Below are 19,537 nucleotides of genomic sequence, written 5' to 3'. Positions count from 1 at the left end.
ACGTTGTTTTTTTTTTTGGTTTTTTTTTACAGGCTTTATATTTCTGATGGAAAATACCTCTGCGCAGTTTTCAGCACATTTGCTCTGTGAACTGAATTGCAATCGAGGTCGTGAATTTTTTTTTTTTTCCTTCCCACCCCAGAATCTTTACAGACAGATGGAAACATACACATGCACAAAATGCACACACGCCCACGCTGTAAACCCCCTCAGGAGGTAGACTTAAATCAATTTGACTGTGGAGGCGGTTTGCAGAGGCGAGAGAGAGAGAGAAGAAAAGAAGGGGACATTAAAAAGAGGAAGGGAAAGAGGTAGAATGAGAAAAGCAGCAAAAGGAGGAAAAGATGATGTTTTTCAGCTGTTTTTCATCCTTAAACATATTTATCTTTCACTCTCATCTTTCTGACTGTTTTATCACCCCACCTGTTGTCATATTCAGGGCTCTAAATGATGCCTTTTATATTGTATGCTGGCAGTGATGCTTTCATCAATCATGAAGACATTAAAGTATCAGTAGTCAAAACATGATGATAACAATCAGACTTCAAGAGGAAACGTATTTGAGTTATTATTATTATTATTAATTGAGTAATTTGTAAGAAAAATGCCAAAATTCTCTGTTCCAGCTTCTTCAATTCGAATATTTTCAGATTTCTTTAGTCTGATATGATAGTAAACCAAATATCTTTGGGTTGTGGACTGTTGGTCGGGACAAAAAAAGACATTTTAGGTTGCATCTTGGGCTTTTGGAAACAGTGATCGACATTTTTCAATTCACCAAACAACTAGTCGTGCTGGATCTGCTGCTCTCAACATAAAGAAATCTAAGCATCAGTTATTTAGCAGTACCAAAAAACATGATGATAACCATCAGGCTTGAAGGGGAAGCATATTTTGTTTTCTGAGTCTGCACAGACTGTGATAGACTGTGATTAAGTGAATGCAAAGTCTAATGCATTTAAAGCAAAATCATAAAATAATGTGATGCATTCATTTGTTTCAAGAAGCACGGATAGCGTCTGTTTGTTCAGTGCTTTTATCTATTTTAATTATTCAGGTACTCAAGTGTAAAAGTCCAGCACATAGTGATTCATCAACATGACATTTAGATAGTTTAGATGTTGGTAAAAGCATTAATATGAGGGTTAAAAGTCTTAATTATCATATTTGAAAAATACCATATTGAGTACTTTGCTAGTGTGCATTTTTCTAGCAGTGTAGTTTATGTATCCCCATGTGTTTTATACTATTTTCAGGGTTCAACCTTAACTACAAATATGCAAATTTAGGCAAATACAAAAAAAACAATATGTGACAGATGCAGAGGCGATCAAGCAGGGGCTCTTTAGCTATTTGCTAGCGGCTGACAAACCCCCATCTGTAGTATATTTCCTCCCAGAAATTAGCTATCACCACATTATTCTCTAAATAAAACTGTCAACTGGCTTTAAGCAGTTCTCAGGGGTTGTAGCTGATGAGTTTCTCTTTGTTTCCTAATGAATGTACAGAAGATTAGACACACATACATTTAATATTGTTGCCCGTATCCCACTTTGAAACAGCTATCAGCTATTAGCATATAAGATTTCACTATTTTCTTCTTACAGTTAATGATGCAAAACATGCATTGATGGACTTCACTCAAAGTGTGACTCAAAATGTGTGCCAAGATATAGATAACTAGTATATTTACATTTACCTTGTCAGAATTTAGAAATAATGCAACTTCCTGGAAAACAGTAAGTTTTTAAAAGTGAATTAGCAGCAGCTCTAGCTAGCTAACATGACACATAAAGTCCAGTGAGAAGCAGCGCTAATAGTAGTAATATTGTTAACCAAGACTTCACAACTAAACATAAAAGCTAATTCTTACAGTTTCCCGCGTCAACGACGTGGCACAAGTTAAGAGCAGAAGCCGCCTCGTGCTAGATAATAGCAACGTTAGCATGTATGAAATTTATGCTGTTTGCCAGCAAAATATACCAAACATGCCAGATGTCAAGTGTAATAAACTCATAATATTAGATTCCTGAGGTGTATGTAGGCAATGTTTCACTAGAACAGAATAATATAGGAAGTATTATCAGCCGCTGAGGAACACAAACAGAAACTGCTAATCTGTGAATCACTGACAACCATTTTACATCTGTTTTTGATTTTTTTTTTTTACTGAAGCCATCAATCCACCAAACATGTAAATAAACCTGAATTAGGGGCTGTCACACTGAAACTTAAACACTATTAAACATGCTTTAAAACAAACTCTTGCACCATTAATTGAACCACCCATAAATATGCAGTAATCCTATTCTAACTATCCTTTTTAGATCTCGTTAATCAAGGTGTTCAGCAAGGATCTATTCTTGATCCTCTTCTATTCACTATATACTTAATAGCACTGCCACTGTAATGTACATTTTTATGCAGATGATACCATTTTATATACCACAGCTATTCACTTAATGTGGGCAATACAAAGCTATAGTTGTCTTTTTACAAACATACACTTGTTTTAATATCCTCCATTTCCATACTTAGTATACATACATACTTACATCAACTTACCCAAAAATCTACTTACAATTAGTGTTTATCATTGAATTAAAACACGACTTATGTTTTGTTTTTAATAATGCATTATATAAAAATGCACAGAGTGATTTTCACAGATTAATCAATTTTGCTGTAGTCAAATAAATGCTACTTTGACAAGAAATTATGTATTATTTTATTTGAATGAAGCAGATTTAAAGGTTAAGAAAGATAGAAATATAAAACTGATGTTTGGTAAATTTTGGTCTGGCAGATGAGCACTAAATAAATCGCATGAAGACTGTTTTTTGCACTCAATCCAGTGCTCCCATACTGAATTCCCAGTCAGAATACAAGGCACATATCTAACCAGAATGATTGTGCTGGTTTTTCTCTCATTGTATTGAGTATCTTTCTCTGTATTCTTAAGCTGTACTTTTCCTGCTATTTTCTTTTCTCCCTCCTCATCTGCCTTCATTCTCCCTTGTTCTCTTTGCATAAATTATTTGTGTATTTGTGTGTGTGTGTGTGTGTCACTCTATGTGTTTTTGTGTGGGTGTGTGACTAGCATGGCTTGATTACTGTCCAACAGTATCTCACTGACAGTTTCCTCTCCATACTCCATCTGCACACAGAATAGCTCAATCCCTCCCTTCTTTCTCCACCCTGTTAAAAGGGTCGGTTCACCCAAATTACCAAAAAAAACATATTTTCTCATTTATCCCTCTAATGGCATCCAGACATGTAGATACTTTTGGTTTTGTGTGTCCAGGTTTTGAGATATTTGTTTCTCAGATTTCTGCCTCTATCTGGAAAAAATATCTAGATATCTAAAAAAAAATCAGTGACAGAAATGTGATGTTTGTCCAGAAACAGCGTCCTCATTTCATAGAGAATATTTCTTCAATATAAAGTATTTCCAATGAAAATTGATGACAGTGACATCTGTTAAATAACAGACATATTGCTGAGTTTTTAGCCTTGTTAGTGGTGTTGCTCTAGGGATGGCAATGTCCAACGTTTGGTTGTAGACTGAAACATCTCAACAGCTATTTGATGTATTGCTATGAAATTTCATACAGACATTCATGTTCCCCAGAGGATGAATATGTCTGACGTTGGTGATCCTCTGACTTTTCCTCTAGCGCCACCAGCAGGTAAATTTTTCTGCTGAATCTTTGAAATACTGTAGTTTGACCTCTACTTGTTGGATCAGCACTGTGTTTGATGCAGATATTCATGGTGCCCAGAAGATGAATCCCGCTGACTTTTCCTCCTCTAGCGTCACCATGTGGTTGACATTTTTGGTTAAGAGAGAAATGTCTTGACAACTATGGGATGGATTGCCATGAAATTTGATCCAGACCTTCATGTTCCCACAGCAGGAATTGTATTTATGACTGATTTATGACTACACATCTGCAAAACTAATGACATTCCCATCAACCTCAGCTATACTTTCTGTTTAAAACATTCAACCTGCTAAACATCAGCATGTTAGCATTGTCATTTTGAACATGTTAGCATTCTGACATTAGCATTTAGCTCAAAGTACCATTGGACAGCCTCACAGAGCTGCTGATGTAGCTGAAGACTGCAACAGACATTGGCAGCACCGCATAGTGTAGTGTAATTTGATCAATTGACACCAATAGTGCTCACACACAGAAGAAGTAGTCGGGAGGATGTGCAGATCTGCAGGTCTTATAAATTTGCTGTTGTTCTAAAAAGTTAATGCTGAGAAGTCAGATCCTGACAAGTTGATGTGATGATGCACACCAAGATGCAGCCAGCGTGTAAATAGAAAACAATAGCCCCTTTTACACAGCCTGTTCCAGGCGAGAATGCTGCACCTTTATCCACCTCGCTGTTCTGTATGAAAGGTATGGACATGGCGTGGGGGGGCAGTTTTGCTCCGCCAATAATCCGGCTATGGAGGTAGTCAAAGAGCGGGATCGACATCTGTGTAAAAGGGACGCTGTTGTGTTACATGTCATACCTCCTCCTGAACGCGGGCATGCTATGTAAAAGCACACACAGGGGCGACATTATGCTGGCTGGCTTTGTTTGATTCAGTGTAAAAAAAAAAAAAAAAAAAAAGCAGCTTAATGCAGGATCTCTGTATAAAAGAGCCTAATGAGTTCAGGTGTTTTGACACGCTGCTGGTGTGTTGCAGATTAATCTTGTTTAAATTTAATCTTTGAATACTGTGAGCGCTACAAATTAAATTTCCATTCACCTCCGGTTTATTGGAGTGAATCTCAAAGACAGATATCTCACAGCTCGGGGCGAATAAAACCACAACTACCTGCCTGACAAGTTAGAGATAAATCAGGAAACATGTTCTTTGTGATTCGGGTGAACTGACCCTTTAATCTTCCTCACATAGCTAAAAACATCCTCCTCCTACCAGATTATCCTTTACTCCCTCCACCTCTCTGTATTACCGACCTTATGCTTCCTTTTCCTCCCCGTGTTCCCTCCGTTTATCTGCTCCTCACCCTGTTGTTTTGTCTCCACAGTCACTGTATCCATCAGATTCTAGACAGTGTGTCTTACACCCACCAACATGACATTGTGCACAGGGACCTCAAGGTGTGTGTGTGTGTCTCATTGTGTTGCATTGCCCTGCACCCTCCGTATATAAGGGTTGTTCTTTTACATGCTTGTGCTTTATTGTTACTCTTTAATTTATGCCTGTGATGTTAAAACAAACTTGCCTGTGCCTGCTGTCTGTCTGTCTCTTTTTTGCGTTTCTGCCTGTCTTCAGGTTTTTGCTTTTGGGACTCTTGTTGCACTATTTTAAACGGTCTGAACTAGAATTGTGATTTCCTGTGGGCCCGAGCAGACAGGGCACCATACTCTGAGAAAGAGAGAGAGAGAGAGAGAGAGAGAGAGAGAGTATGAGTGAGAGAGTGAGTAAGCATGAGAGAGAAAATGAAAGTGAGGAGCGTTCATGGAGTAACAGCAGAGTAAAGCCTAAAACCTGCTAAATCTTTTCATCAAAGGTGCTGCCGTTCCCTGAATAAATTACACGACAGAAACGTGCAGGTTAGACACAGTGTCTCCCACGTGGAGCTGCAGCACACTCCTACGCTGCCTGACTAATGTTTGGCCCCTTCTTGAAAACAGAAAACAACAAAAATGTACACCTTCTCACCCTTTGTAGTTCACAGACAGGTTCACTGTTCACACTTTTTTTTTTTTTTTGTGCGTTTGTGTGTGAATGTGGTGCACAGGGAGAGCTTTCCTATATGGATATTGAAGATGTATATGTGTGTATGTGCATGTTTCATAGGATTTGTTTCATAATAATTTAAGAAAATCTTCCAAGAATCAAACCAAAAAATGAAAGTGAATATGAATTATTTGAAACCAAAAATTTACCTCAAAGGCAAAACTTATAAAATATTCAAGAGTTCCACATTTTATCGCAATATTCTCCTCTTTTCTGTCACGGATTGGATTTTCTCTTTTGCTGTCACTATTTTCTGTTCTGTTCTTTAGTTTTTCAGTTCTGACACAGTTCATTTATTTTGGAGGGAAAGGTCAACGGTCCAGAAGTGAAATATTTCCCCCCTCACCAACTATTTATATCTCTTGCAACTGAAACAGAAAATAAATGTCTTTTTAATTTTTCTTTTAGGTTATCATTAGTAATTATAAACAACCATATAGATACATTGGCTGCTCAATATATATGAATTTAAACAATGTGATGCACATGTTTGTTGTTTGTTTTTGCCTTAATCATCTGCAGGACAGTGAAATCTAACACGCTATTTATCCAGTGTTGCTGAAGGCTAATTTAGTTTACTGGGATTTCTCTGCCCACAGTGTCTGTACACTGAGCTTGTCAATAAATCAGATGAATATCAACAACCCCCTGTTTACTTCAACTTCAGCTTATATTAACGCTAACTAGACCTAAATTAATCCTGCAGCAATGCTGATTAAAGGTTAGCTTTAGCTTTCTTGCAAGCCAAAACAAACAACAAGTGGGAAAGATGTGTGATTACATCATATTCTTTGGATTTATTATATATATTCAGTGACCAGTATCTATATAGTTGTTTATGATTTCTAATAATAACTTCAGAAAAGTTAAAGGGGGCGCATCATGCTAATTTCCAGGTTTAAATTTATATTCTGGGGCTTTAAGGGAATATCTTTGCATGATTTACAGTTGAAAACTCCTTATTTATCTTCTACTGGTCCTTTATGCAGCCCCTCAGTTCAGCCTCCATCTCAAACAGGCCGTTTTAGCTCCTGTCTCTTTAAGATGATGACATGATGAGCCCACTCTTTTCTGATTGGTCGGCTTCAGGAAACTTCCTCTGGCTCCGGAGGCTACGTAAGCAAACTATAGTAGCAGGATTTCACTTCTTCTTCTCGTTCTTTACCTGAAATGGAAACTTCTTAAATACATCCGGACATGTTGGAGCCTGAATAAGATCTGAAATATGTGAGCGAACAACGTGAACAACCCAAAGAACAATATTAGCAACAAAAGCTACTGAACTGACGGCCATTTGTGGGCATGTTCAAACAATCTGACGTCATCATGAGGAAGAAGTAGAGGTAACTTTGTTGTGTTCAGAGCAGGATGAAGCCCTGACTTTTGACTTGCAGGCAGCATTTTTACATACGTTCATCTCATGTTATGGAACTTTGACCATGTCTAACATCCAACATCATAAAAGTGTATCACTTGTTGCGCTTCTGTACTGCTGACCAATGGAGACGCAGCGCTGTAACACCTGTCCATAGGAGCGTTTTGTGTCCAAACTTCAAAAAAGTGACAGCAAAAAAAAAAAAGAAAAATCCCCACCAGTGAAAGAAAAACGGAGAATATTGTAATCAAATATAAAACTCTTGTATAGTTTTATTGTAAATTTTGCCTTAAAGGTCATTTTTTGGTTTCAATTTACTTATTTTTTGTGTGATCTTTGGAAGATTTTGTTGTACTATCATGAAACAAATTAAATCCCATACTGTTCCAGTGTGTGACTGTGATGAATGTGATACTGTGTGTATGTGTGTGTGTTTGTGCGCACATTTTTGTTACCTCTTGGGGACCTTTGCCGGTGTGGGGACCAAAGCCTGGTCCTAGTGAGGCAAAACGTCATTTCTGAGGTCCTGGTTAAGGTTTAGGGATTAGGGTTTGGGTTAGGCTGTCCACAGTGAATGGAAGTCAATGCAGTGTCCTAACAAGGATAGCTGTGTGAACTTGTGTATGTGTGTGTGTGTTTGTGTGTGTGGAGTGAGTGTGTGTGTGTGTGTGTGTGTGTGGCCCCTGTTGAGACGTTGCTGCCTCTGCATGGATGTGACAGTCGGGGGCTGAATGTGTTCAGACTAACCTGCTCCCCCTGCTGTTTGCATGCAGTCATTGCATCCAGCAGATCCTGGAGGCCGTGCTCCACTGCCATCAGATGGGGGTGGTACACAGAGACCTCAAGGTGAGTCACCTGCAGGGGTGTGTGTGTCTGTGTATGTGTCTGTGTGTGTGTTTGTTTGTTTGTGTGTGTGTTTGTTGGGAGTGAGGGATTTATAGTTGTGTTTGTCTGCGTCTGACTGTTGTACTAGATTCTGAAGGCTGGTAAGTGCAGTGAGATATATTTAAATCCCAGCATGTCTGTGCATGTCTGCGGGCCTGATTTATCAGTGCATGCATGAGTGTGTGCATGTCGGCTTTCTTGGTGCAGATCAGACTAATAATATCTGTGCATGCATTTAGAGTGTAGGAACTGTATTCATGTTACTACGGTGATGTTTTTAATCAAACTTTATTTTAAAGAGCAACTTAACAGCAGCTGAAAATCTTGTTTTCGCCAACCTCCAGCGGTTGAAGTTCTCACCTTGTTGTAGTGATGTCACAGTGTACTCCAGGGTACACTGTGACATCATAGTTGAGTGACTTGAACCAGAAAGGGCAGCGAAACTCTGCTTTTCAGCCTGGTGTTGAGTTACTGTGGAAGTTCATTGAATTGCTTCATGTATATGAATTATATGGTACTTATTAATACTAATCCTAAAAATAAATACACCTTTAATGAGTTAAATACAAGTCACAGATATATTTTATGTCTTACAGATGAAACAAAAAGTTGTTCGTGTAGGAATTTTAAAATTTATTTGTGGATTTCAAACTTTCTTCACAGCAAAATAGGTAAATTTATTAGTTTATAAAGTTTATTAAGGACATATATGATGTAATTGGACATAATGACATCTGACTGGTTTGAGTATTTACATTTTTTTTTAAAATACCTGTTTATACACCAGTTCTGAACAGTTAATTCATTTTTATGCACGATTATTGATGCTTCATAGTTAACAAATACATTAGTAAACTCTAGTGTGATATAATGTGTTATAAGCTATTTATTAATTGTTTTTAAACAGTTAGGAAATACTAAATAAAGGGTAAAAATAGAAAAAAAACATATTTGTGAACCATTTATTAAGATACAAAGCAGCTCTACTGCGAAAATTTTGGATATGTTTTATGAAATCTTCTCCATGCCGTCCTCAGCTCACTTGATATTATATCAGCGTGACTCTTTGGGGAACGCCACAAATGCTTTATACTCCTGAAGTGTATTAAAGGTTGCCCACACAGAGGAGGCCAGACGGGAAAGGTCGGAGGTTGTGATGTGATGATTTCTCTAGTGGAGGTTTATTAAGTTACCGTGAAGGAAAAAGACATTGAGATGTTGTTGTTTTGTCATTAGTTGCTCATAACAAAGGCTGAAAGATGGAGGCCAGTATCTACTATCCTGAAGGTCAGGAGGAGAAGAACATCTAATATCTGGAGGATCAATATGTGGTCCTCGGTGTGCCTCAGTAAATGTCATGTATGTCCAGTGAGGTAGTGCACAATACATGGGGGTTTTTACAAAGGAAACCATCAAAATAGGAGTCCAAACCAAACATGTTGTGTTTTTCTGACTGCAGTGAATTCTTTTATTTCCCAATGAATTCATCTTCCCTCTCGTGCCGTTTGTGATGTAGGAAGAAAAAGAAGAAAGAGCAAGATTACCTTTTATTTGCTCCCTTTTTCCTCTTTATATTGGAACATGGCTGTCACTCACTCTGTGATTCTGACCTCAGAGTTAAAACAACCTGACCTCGATAACAATGAAGAAAAATGTCAACTCACACCTTGCAGGACCCATTTATTCTTCACAAAATTTCATCCTAACTTTCTAATGTTTTATTTTGAAACTGCTGGTAATGAAATAATGTGATTTGTTGAAGTATTTTAAAGATTTGATGGTTAGATGTAGATTTTTTTTATTTGCACACATAAACAGCAGCAGATAAAACAGATAAAATAAAGAAAACAAATGTGACAGGAGAACAGACCCCCCCTCAATTTACTAAAAAAATACTAAACTAATAATTACAATATGATTTAGCAAAATACAAAGATAATAAATGACAAAAATATAGCAAAAATACACAGACAACAACGACTGAACGTTTATGTATTTTCAAATTTTCCCACAATGAAAAAAGAATACAAAAAGCAAAAAAACAAACAAAACACATACATACCTAAACGAGAGCTAGCAGCGTTTTGAGGCAATGCTGCATTACACTGCTATCGTTTTGATGTTTAGATGTTAATGTTCCCCATGTTATCCATATTACTGCATGTGTTAGCATGCTAACATTTGCTAACTAGCGCTAAACACAAAGTACAGCTGAGGCTGATGGGAATGTCATTAGTTTTGCAGTTATTTGGTCATAAACCAAAATACTGGACAAATTACAATTTTGACCTGATGATGGAGCTCGATGAAAGATAAGTTATTAAGTTATTACAATTTATCCTGAGGGGGAAATTAACGCCTGTGACAAATTTTATGGTAATTTTACGGAAAAAAACACAGTCAGCCAATCCAAGAAATACGGTGATTCCAGCTAATGAAACCACAATATTTTACATTTATTTAAACGTGTAAACAGATTTTTTTAAACCTCAGACAGAGCCAGGCTAGCAGTTTCCCCCTTTTTCTAGTCTTTACGCCAAGCTAAGCTAAGCTAATTAGAGCTGGAACAATTAGTCAATTAATTGATTAGTTGAGCGATAGAAAACGAATTGGCAACTATTTTTATAATTCATTAATTGTTTAGTTAATTTAATCGTGTAATTTTTAAGAAAAAATGCTGAATATTTTCTGGTATCTTTAGTCCAAATTGACAGTAAACTGAATATCTCTGGTTTGTGGTCTGTCGGTCAGAACAAAACAAGATATTTGAGGACAGCTTCGAGAAACAGTGACCAACATTTTTCACCATTTTCTGACATTTTTAGACCAAACAACTACTCCATTAATCAATCAAGAAAATAAAGAACAGATTAATCTAATTAATCAGATAATGAAAATTAGCGCTAAAGCTAATAGCCTACAGACATGAGAGTGGTAATTGATCTTATCTGAGCTTATTTTTGTCAAGAAACTGAATAAAATGTCAAACTGTTCCTTTAAATTCAGGATTTCTTCTGCTTTTAGTAAATGTACAATTTCCCCAAATTGGCCTGAAACCCCACAAAGTGAGTTTTAACGTTGTACCCTTATTGTGTTTTTAGGGTTTATATCAGTAGGAGGATGTGCGAGGTGCTGTAGAGTGTCTAGTCTACATAATTTCATCGGCGAGGTCGGATCCTTTAAGTACTTCCAAACCTCTTGTCGTTAAGTCGAGCCGCCTCTAATTGAGTTTAAAAATCAGCCAGCAGAGGGTGACATGATGGCTGTTCTGCAGCTGGATCAACGTCCAGCTGTTTCTGTGCAGCTGTGGAGGAATGATTACTTAGTTGGATGGCACAAATCAGTCGCTATCATCAATAAGTGGTTGTACAGAAAAAGAGCTGTTATGGTTGTGTGTGTGTGTGTGCTGTGGACTTGTCTGTAGATGTTTGTCAGATTGCTTTTACATCCGTGTCTGAGCAGGAAGGACACGGCTGTTTCAAAAAAAAGACAAGCTGTGTTTGGTCTTGCTCAAGTAAACAAATGGCAAAGGAAGGCTTATACACATTTTTATGTCCCATCTGTCTGTCTCAGCGTCTGAGTGTGTGTGTGTGTGTGTGTGCATATGTGTGTTTGTGTGTGTGTGTATCAGAATATGGATGACTGTTGCTGCATCCGTAGCTATTTTTAGTCATCTGATCTGGGTTTAACTGGTCACATCTCAGTGATTTGTCACACTTTCCTTCCTGTTTTTCTTTTAAAATCATATGAAAACCAAAAGTAAAAGGTTATTTTTTCCACCAAATCCAAAAAACCATCACAAATGTTGAAGGTGTTAGGGGATGTTTTACAAAATGTAACTTCTAAAACGGGAGAGTTTTTCTGACATGACTGTGTTTGATGTTTTCTGTTGAACATGCAGCCAGAGAACCTGCTGCTGGCCAGCAAGTGTAAGAACGCAGCAGTGAAGCTGGCTGACTTTGGACTGGCAATTGAAGTCCAAGGAGACCAGCAGGCTTGGTTTGGTATGTTACACACACACACACACACACACACACACTCACACACACACACACACACACACACACACATACATTTGCAGTGTGTACACAGACTTTTCTTTTCGACTGACCTCGACCCAAGAAAACCCTGTTAACCAAAAGGTGATGAAGCATCATAAATGATCTTTTGCATCTTCTTTAACTTTCAAAGACATCTTTAAAGGATAACTATTTTTCTTATTATCAACAAATCTCATGTGCAGAACCAAACTCACAATGATCTACTGACAAGTATTGTGTGTGTATCCGAACCCTGATATATCTTATTCCTCCGTTGTTGTACAAAAACTATTAAAAACAAGTCAGTGAGTCACACCACTGCACTGGGTGACATGTTCCTTCATCACTATGAACACACACATTGTAGTTTATTTTGACTCAATCCCACACACACCGTCCTGCTGCTAGAAATACTCACTAGAGCACCAAACGTGGGTTCATCCGCCACTAAAAATAGTCCCTAACGAATACAGTGTTTCCGCTTGTTTAAGTAACATTTGTTAAAAACTACAGTGCCCAGCTGTTTAATGAAATTACCAAGACTTTTTAAAAAATAAAAGTATATATTTGTGACCTGTTTTTAAACATTTAGCAGGAACAAATGGGCTTGAAGCTGAGTGCCACAGATACAGTAGGGTTGTCAAGAAATAATTACAGCACGTAATTCATTGTGAAACAGCAACTTGTAGTTTCTGCTTTTCTGTTTGTGTAAAGATTAAACACTTGATACAAGCTGTTAGTTGGTGAGCTTTAGAGGTGTTGGTAGGTGTGTTTTTGAACTTGGGAGAGAGCCAGGCTAGCTGTTTCCTCCCGTTTCTAGTCTTTACCATAGACTGCATAGAAAGACTGATGTAGTGAGATGTGACATTACCTAGCCCAGAGTTGCAGCTTCTTATTGGGTCATCTTATTGATTTGGAGCCAGGACGTGCGGGGTGTTGCATTTCATGCTCTGGAAACACGCCCCGCTACGTCGGACCCAAGCTAATGCTAGCTTACTGGGAACACGGAGTGCTGCACACTTAGGCTAACGTTAGCTACTTTAGCTAAATTGTGCTAACAGGGCAGGTATCTTAATCAAGTAACATTAAACTTAGTGAAATATTGCAACAATAATTCGACTCAGTTTGAGTACCGGAGCCAGGGAGAGCAGCAGGTGAGCCAAATCACAGCTGTCAATCAACATCCACACAGCAGACATCAAAGCTATGATAAGTCTTCAAATCTCATTAACAGAGCAATAATTTTCAAAATGACCACCAGCACACTTATTAGAGGGTCTGAATTTAAAGATTGAGACCATAATAACTTGTTGAAAATAATGATTGACTCAGTATTTCTAGAGAGAAGTTGAGGCTTTTTGAATGGGAGTCAGTTGGAGCATCTAGCGGCCATCGGTGGCGCTTTAAAGTTGTGGTAGTTACCGCTCAGTTCTTCCACTACACAAAGCTCCCGGCTCTAGCTTCATAGTTAATGACATAAGAGTATCAGTCCTCTTATCTAACTCTCGCCAAGAAAAGCAAAGAAATGTATTCCCTAAAATGTTGAACTATTCCTTTAAGAAGCCTGGTATTTTCTTTCAAGGGAAATCTACAATAGCATCTGCCAGTCTGTTGCCATCCTCCTCCTCCTCCTCCTCTTCCTCCTCTTGATCATGAAGGGTTCTGTTGCCTGACAGTTCTGATGTGCAGCAGAGCTGTCACACTGAAGCCTGCGCAGCGCTTTGATGGGGAAAAGTGTAGGCTTCCACAGGATTGTTCATCCATACTGTCATTTTATCCTTTTTGTCAGCGTGCCCTTGAGTCAGGCAAACAAGGAGGGATTTTTTCCTCCTCATCCTCTAATATTAGACTTATCTCATCTGACTGAAAGACCGATGTTCCTCTTCTTTTTGTTTTCAGTTTATCTTTTTTTTATGTGTGATGTGATTCTTTTTTTTCTCTGACAGATTCCAGTTCTCACCTGATATCTAATTAGTGTTAATTTGAAAACAAAAGTAAAAGTTGAACTGATGTTAGTGCTCTTCTGTTCAGGAAGATAACATTGCTGAATCTTCAGGCTAGTTTCTTAATTTGTGCTGAACAGCAAGCTCACAAAGTGCACTAAGTTTACTTCCCTATACTTACTTTTACCTTGAGCCAAATTAGGATCTATTATAAAGAGACTGCAGCAGGCTGAAAGCTCTGACTGTACATTATGCTGCTTAATGCACTCAGTCTGATGATTATAAGTATGACATCACTCACTATTTGCTGACTCAAAAAAAGCGAACCATGGACCAAAAAATGTACGCTGTGTCCAAAATCAGCTCCTTAATCATTATTTTCTACATCAGTGGTTCTCAACCTTTTCAGTGTCAAGGACCTGCAAACTGATGCACATCAGGCTGCAGACCAGTATTTGATAAGATGTGGTCTCAGGGATCCACAGCAGATAAGATTTAGTTATTCTATAACTGTCTGTTCTGTAGATTAACCCTGAAATAGTCTTATACATTCTCTCGTAAGGCTAACATCTAGTCAACAAAATAATAGTGAAATTAAAGTATTCCCCATTTTTCTGGTGACCCCCTTGGAACACCCTCAAGGACCCCTGGGAGTCCCTGGACCCCAGGTTGAGAACCGCTTCCCTGCATAATAAACAAACAAAAGTTTACTCAGCAGTAAATTGAGATTTTGGACTCTTATTTCTTCTTTTCTTTTCTGTATTTCGGACATGACTAATCATTATTTTGCACCATTACTGACAGGTCACATTAATTTACATATTTAACTAAAAGTAGAGCTGCAACTATTGAATTAATCACAAGCTATTGTGATAATTGATTAATCTTTTTGAGTAATTCTCTGGTTCCAGCCTCTCAGATGTGAGGTACTTCTGTCTAGTAAACTGCATATCTTTAGGATGTGGACTTTTGTTGTGGGTTTTTGGAAACAGTGATCGAGATTTTTCACCATTTTCTGACATTTTATGGATCGAACAACTAATCGGTTAATTGATAATGAAAATAATCGTTAGTTTATGGAGCTATTTCCCTATCTTTATTCAAGAGCGTGGTATATCAATTTGAGAGCATAATTTATTGATTTCATGTTCAAATTTTGTAATTTGTCCCTCAAAACCCTGCCCTCGCACTCAAATAGCCTCTGCTTGCGCTTAGATTCGCTCTGTTTCTGCTCAAATTGTGAGCTTGCACTCAAATATAATGTTGCTTGCACAGATTTCCTGTGTTCAAGCTTCAGCTCTTCTCCTCACACTCAGGCTGCTTCTGCACACTCGTGAAACTTCTGCTCTCGGATTTCTCCTCTTCTCTTGGATTTTTTGTGCTATTTGAGTGCGAGGGCAGGGTTTTGAGGGACAAATTACAAAATTTGAACATGAAATCAATAAATTATGCTCTCAAATTGATATACCATGCTCTTGAATAAAGATAGGGAAATAGCTCCATATTAGTTGGCCTGTTTGTGATTTTGAGCTGTCCAAGATGAAAGTGAGACTCGTCCACCAACAGCTGATGTTTGGCAACCGAAGACATAAAGCCTGCACCAAAATCCTGACAACATCAGAAACGTTCGACTAAATTCTCACATCGTGATTGTTGCTACGACCCACATTTACAAACCAACCCGTCAGAATACAAAGTGAAATGAAACAGAATACACTGGCGAGCTAATGCTTCTGCTGAAAAACATATTTAGGTCAAACTCACTTTGCAAAATCTGCATTTTTACGTTGCTCTGTTTCCCCTCCGGCCACAACCGGCTTCACATCATCATCATCATCTTTTGTTTTTGATGTTTTTTGATGCATAGAGGTGCCAGTCATATGCTGCATTTGTGACTTTCTCTCTGTGTTATCTAAGTAAACGTATGTAAAAACTTATAAACTGTTTGTCTGCGTGTGCAGGTTTTGCAGGAACTCCCGGCTATTTGTCCCCAGAGGTTCTGAGGAAGGAGGCGTACGGTAAACCTGTAGACATCTGGGCATGCGGTAAGCTCTTTGTCTCTGTGTTTTTCTCGCTGCCGCCTCCTCTCCCTCCTTCTTGTCACTCAGACAAAGGTTGCGTTTTATGCGTGTAGGTGTGATCCTCTACATCCTTTTGGTTGGATACCCTCCGTTCTGGGACGAGGACCAGCACAAACTCTACCAGCAGATCAAAGCTGGAGCATACGATGTGAGCCCGCCTCTCTGTTTTCTCTCTTTCTCTAAAATCAGTCGTGTTGTTCATATTTTTGATATTTATATATATATATGTACACATGTGGGCATGCATGGGTGTGTATGCGCTTTAGTTTCCCTCCCCAGAGTGGGACACGGTGACTCCGGAGGCTAAAAATCTGATCAACCAGATGCTGACTATAAACCCAGCCAAGAGAATCACTGCCCAGGAGGCTCTGAAGCACCCATGGGTCTGCGTAAGTATCCAGCACCCTGTTACTGCACAGAGGAAACTAAATTCCATCCTCCTCCTCCTCCTCCTCACTCTCTCCCCCTGTTTTTTGATACTCCCAACAATTTATCATTTTGTAAATCCTCTAACAGCAAGTTTGTGAACATCTGCCCAAAAGCTGCCAAATATCAGCACCATCTGTTTCCAAACATGTGATCTCTGACATGTGCTGATACAAGGTCAGCTTATCTTGGAGCGATTTGTTCCACAGAAGGGCAAAAGAGCAACCTATCTTAAGGGATAAACGCTTCTATCTGCTCTTCACCCATAAAAAATATCAGTTCCACCAGCTTACAAGCTCTGTACTGTGCGTTGCAAATGTACGACTTAATCTCAGATGGTTTGATGCATATAGAAGAGGTAAAAGCACTCCTCCGGTCGCTCATCACGCTGAAAAGCTGATAACATTGTATTTACAGCAGGTTTTTATATCAGCAGTCTGGTTATTACCGAAGAAGTATCTGAAAATACCCCTGAAAAACATGATTCATTGTGCTTTTAGAAAACAGTTGGGGCTGCATCTATAAATGTTTTTCCATTATTACTGGTACATTTACATGTGCGCAACAATGCAACTACAGCAGTGGTGGAAAAAGTATTCAGATCCTTTAAAAGTACTAATGCACTAATGTGTAAAAATACTCCATTACAAGTAAAAGTCCTGCATGAAAAATCCTACTACAGTAAAAGTACATAAGTATTATGAGCTTGATGTAGTTAAAGTATTGCAGTAAAAGTAGTGGTTTGGTCCCTCTGACTGATATATTATTATATATGACATTATTAGATTATTAATAGTGAAGCATCAGTGTTAGAGCAGCATGTTACTGTTGTAGCTGCTGGAGGTGGAGCTAGTTTACACTACTTTATATACAGTTAGGTAGTTTAGTCCAGTGGTTCCCAACCTAGGGGTCGGGCCCCTCCAAAGGGTCAGCAGATAAATCTGAGGGGTCGTGAGATGATTAATGGGAGAGGAAAGAAGAAAAAACAAAGTTCTGATACACAAATCTGTTTTCAGTTTTTTGGACTTTTTCTCTAATCTTTGATTTTTGCTGAAATATTGGATCATTTGAACATTTATTGAAATGAAAGCATGTGAGAAGTTTAGAGGTAAAAATCACTATTTGGTGGAGCTGTTAACAACTCATAGACATGTGAAATGTGACCCCGACTACACACTGCTTTTTGTAAGACGTCAAAAGACAAAAAGGTTGGAAACCACTGGTTTCATCTTTAACAATGTGTTGTATTTCAAAAGCTTGTTATATTATCCATTGTGTCAAATCTTCATCTGAAAAGTAACTAAAGCTGTCAAATAAATGTAGTGGAGTAGAAAGTACAATATTTCCCTCTGAAATGTAGTGGAGTGGAAGTATAAAGTAGCATCACATGGAGATCATATTCAGATTTTCCAGAGGAAATGTAATTTGGAGATTTGATTATAATAATCATGAACTTAATTTACGTTGTAATGTGATTTATGTTGGAAAATCATGATAAAACCATTCAGCACACTAAGTAAACCCTTTTTTTCTCAGCATATGCCAGCAGCGAGCTCTGCTTCATATGTCTTATGATAAAACTGAATCAGTATATATAAAAGGTGACGACTGCCGGGACACTATAACACCTAGTTGAATGTATTTAGCCCGGGGTTTTTGCCAAACATGTCGTCACCTATAGAGCCTCAGAATCAACACTTTCCAGGGAAGCAAGTTTCTCTTGACAGCTCCTGCCCACATAAACCTGTCAGTGTCAGAGCTGCTCCTCTAATGTTTTATTTTCAGCATCTCTCTCTCTGTCTCCCCACAGCAACGCTCAACAGTGGCCTCTATGATGCACAGACAGGAGACAGTCGAGTGCCTGAAGAAGTTTAACGCCAGGAGGAAACTCAAGGTGTGAAAACGCTTGATGGGATTAAAATAGTTACAGCAGATTAAAAAAAAAAAACACGTAAAATGAGACTAATTTGTGAACATGAATCATCTATTTTAAACTTTCACCTCAGATTTTCTCACCTCCGTCCATCCTGCGTTTAGCCTCTTCTCAACCCCGTGTGTCTCTCTCTCTCTCCCTCGTCCTCCGCAGGGCGCCATTTTGACCACCATGCTCGTCTCCAGGAACTTCTCTGGTGAGTGCCGCCGCCGCCGCCGCTCCTCCTTGAAAATACGAGAGTCAAGGGAACATCTCGGCGCCCTGACAGGGGGGAGAGACGAGAGAGAGAGAGAGGAGGACAGGATGACACGCCATCTGTCTTCCGCCATGTCTTCACACATACACACACACACACACGAACACACAGCAGGTTGATGGGCGGCGGTGTCAGAGTAAGCAGGAAACACAGCGGAGAGAGATTTGCTTGGTTTTCGTGCCTCCGTAGCCATAATCTCACACAATAAAACTTGTTTCTTTATAACTTAATTCTTCAAAAATCCACCTTCTTCTTCTTCTCGTTCCTTCAGCTGGATGTTCTTCTTCTTCTCTGTGCAGTTTAACTCGTGTACCTACGAGCAGGATTGGTGACATCACAGCCAGTTTGGAGCCAATCGTGATCCAGTATTTAACTTACACGAGTGTGATGTGAAGCAGGAGACATCATGTGTCCAGCAGGAAAACTTAAGAAATGAAATAAACACACTCTGAAATGGAAATTAGAGCGTCTATATATTCAGTCATGCGCCGTATTTCCAAGTGAAACAGAAAATGTTGCAAAAATACTACTATCAGTCCTAAAATACAGTAAAATTACTTCACACTTCATACAATCACATTGGATTTAATCAAACTTAACCACCATCAAATCCACTAAAAACAAAAGCAGGTTGCTTATTTCAAGTTTAAGAGCAGAAGTGACTCTAAACGCAGCGTATCGTCTGTGTCTCTCAGACTCGTACGCATTTTATTTACAACATGAATTAAACTTTAATGCGTGGGGATTTTTTGATGATGCGACCCACCTGTCTAAAAGACTTTCCAGAGTGCCAGAACTTTTATTAAGTGTCACCTGCTGGGTGATAAT

The 19,537-nt window shown here is 38.6% G+C and overlaps 1 protein-coding gene across 10 annotated transcripts in view; it reads left to right on the top strand.

The window, feature by feature from the left end:
- Window positions 1-19,537, top strand: part of LOC121885511 (calcium/calmodulin-dependent protein kinase type II subunit beta) — a 51,189-nt gene that overhangs the window by 8,365 nt on the left and 23,287 nt on the right. For 9 of the 10 annotated variants that reach the window (XR_006092576.1, XM_042395026.1, XM_042395025.1 and 6 more), the window contains 7 exons: window positions 7,919-7,991; window positions 11,932-12,034; window positions 15,975-16,058; window positions 16,148-16,242; window positions 16,361-16,483; window positions 18,331-18,414; window positions 18,607-18,649. Coding sequence is in view for 9 of the 10 variants with exons in the window: in XM_042395026.1 (XP_042250960.1) it covers window positions 7,919-7,991; window positions 11,932-12,034; window positions 15,975-16,058; window positions 16,148-16,242; window positions 16,361-16,483; window positions 18,331-18,414; window positions 18,607-18,649 (605 nt within the window). In the remaining variant the exon portion in view is untranslated. Of the gene's footprint in view, window positions 1-5,054; window positions 5,128-7,918; window positions 7,992-11,931; window positions 12,035-15,974; window positions 16,059-16,147; window positions 16,243-16,360; window positions 16,484-18,330; window positions 18,415-18,606; window positions 18,650-19,537 lie in introns of all 10 variants that reach the window. The other variant, XM_042395032.1, reaches the window with a different exon arrangement.

The sequence above is a fragment of the Thunnus maccoyii genome, chromosome 19, assembly GCF_910596095.1.
Source record: "Thunnus maccoyii chromosome 19, fThuMac1.1, whole genome shotgun sequence".
Classification (NCBI taxonomy): domain Eukaryota; kingdom Metazoa; phylum Chordata; class Actinopteri; order Scombriformes; family Scombridae; genus Thunnus; species Thunnus maccoyii.
Note: the sequence above shows the minus strand (reverse complement) of the source record. Positions and strands in the feature narration are given on the sequence as shown.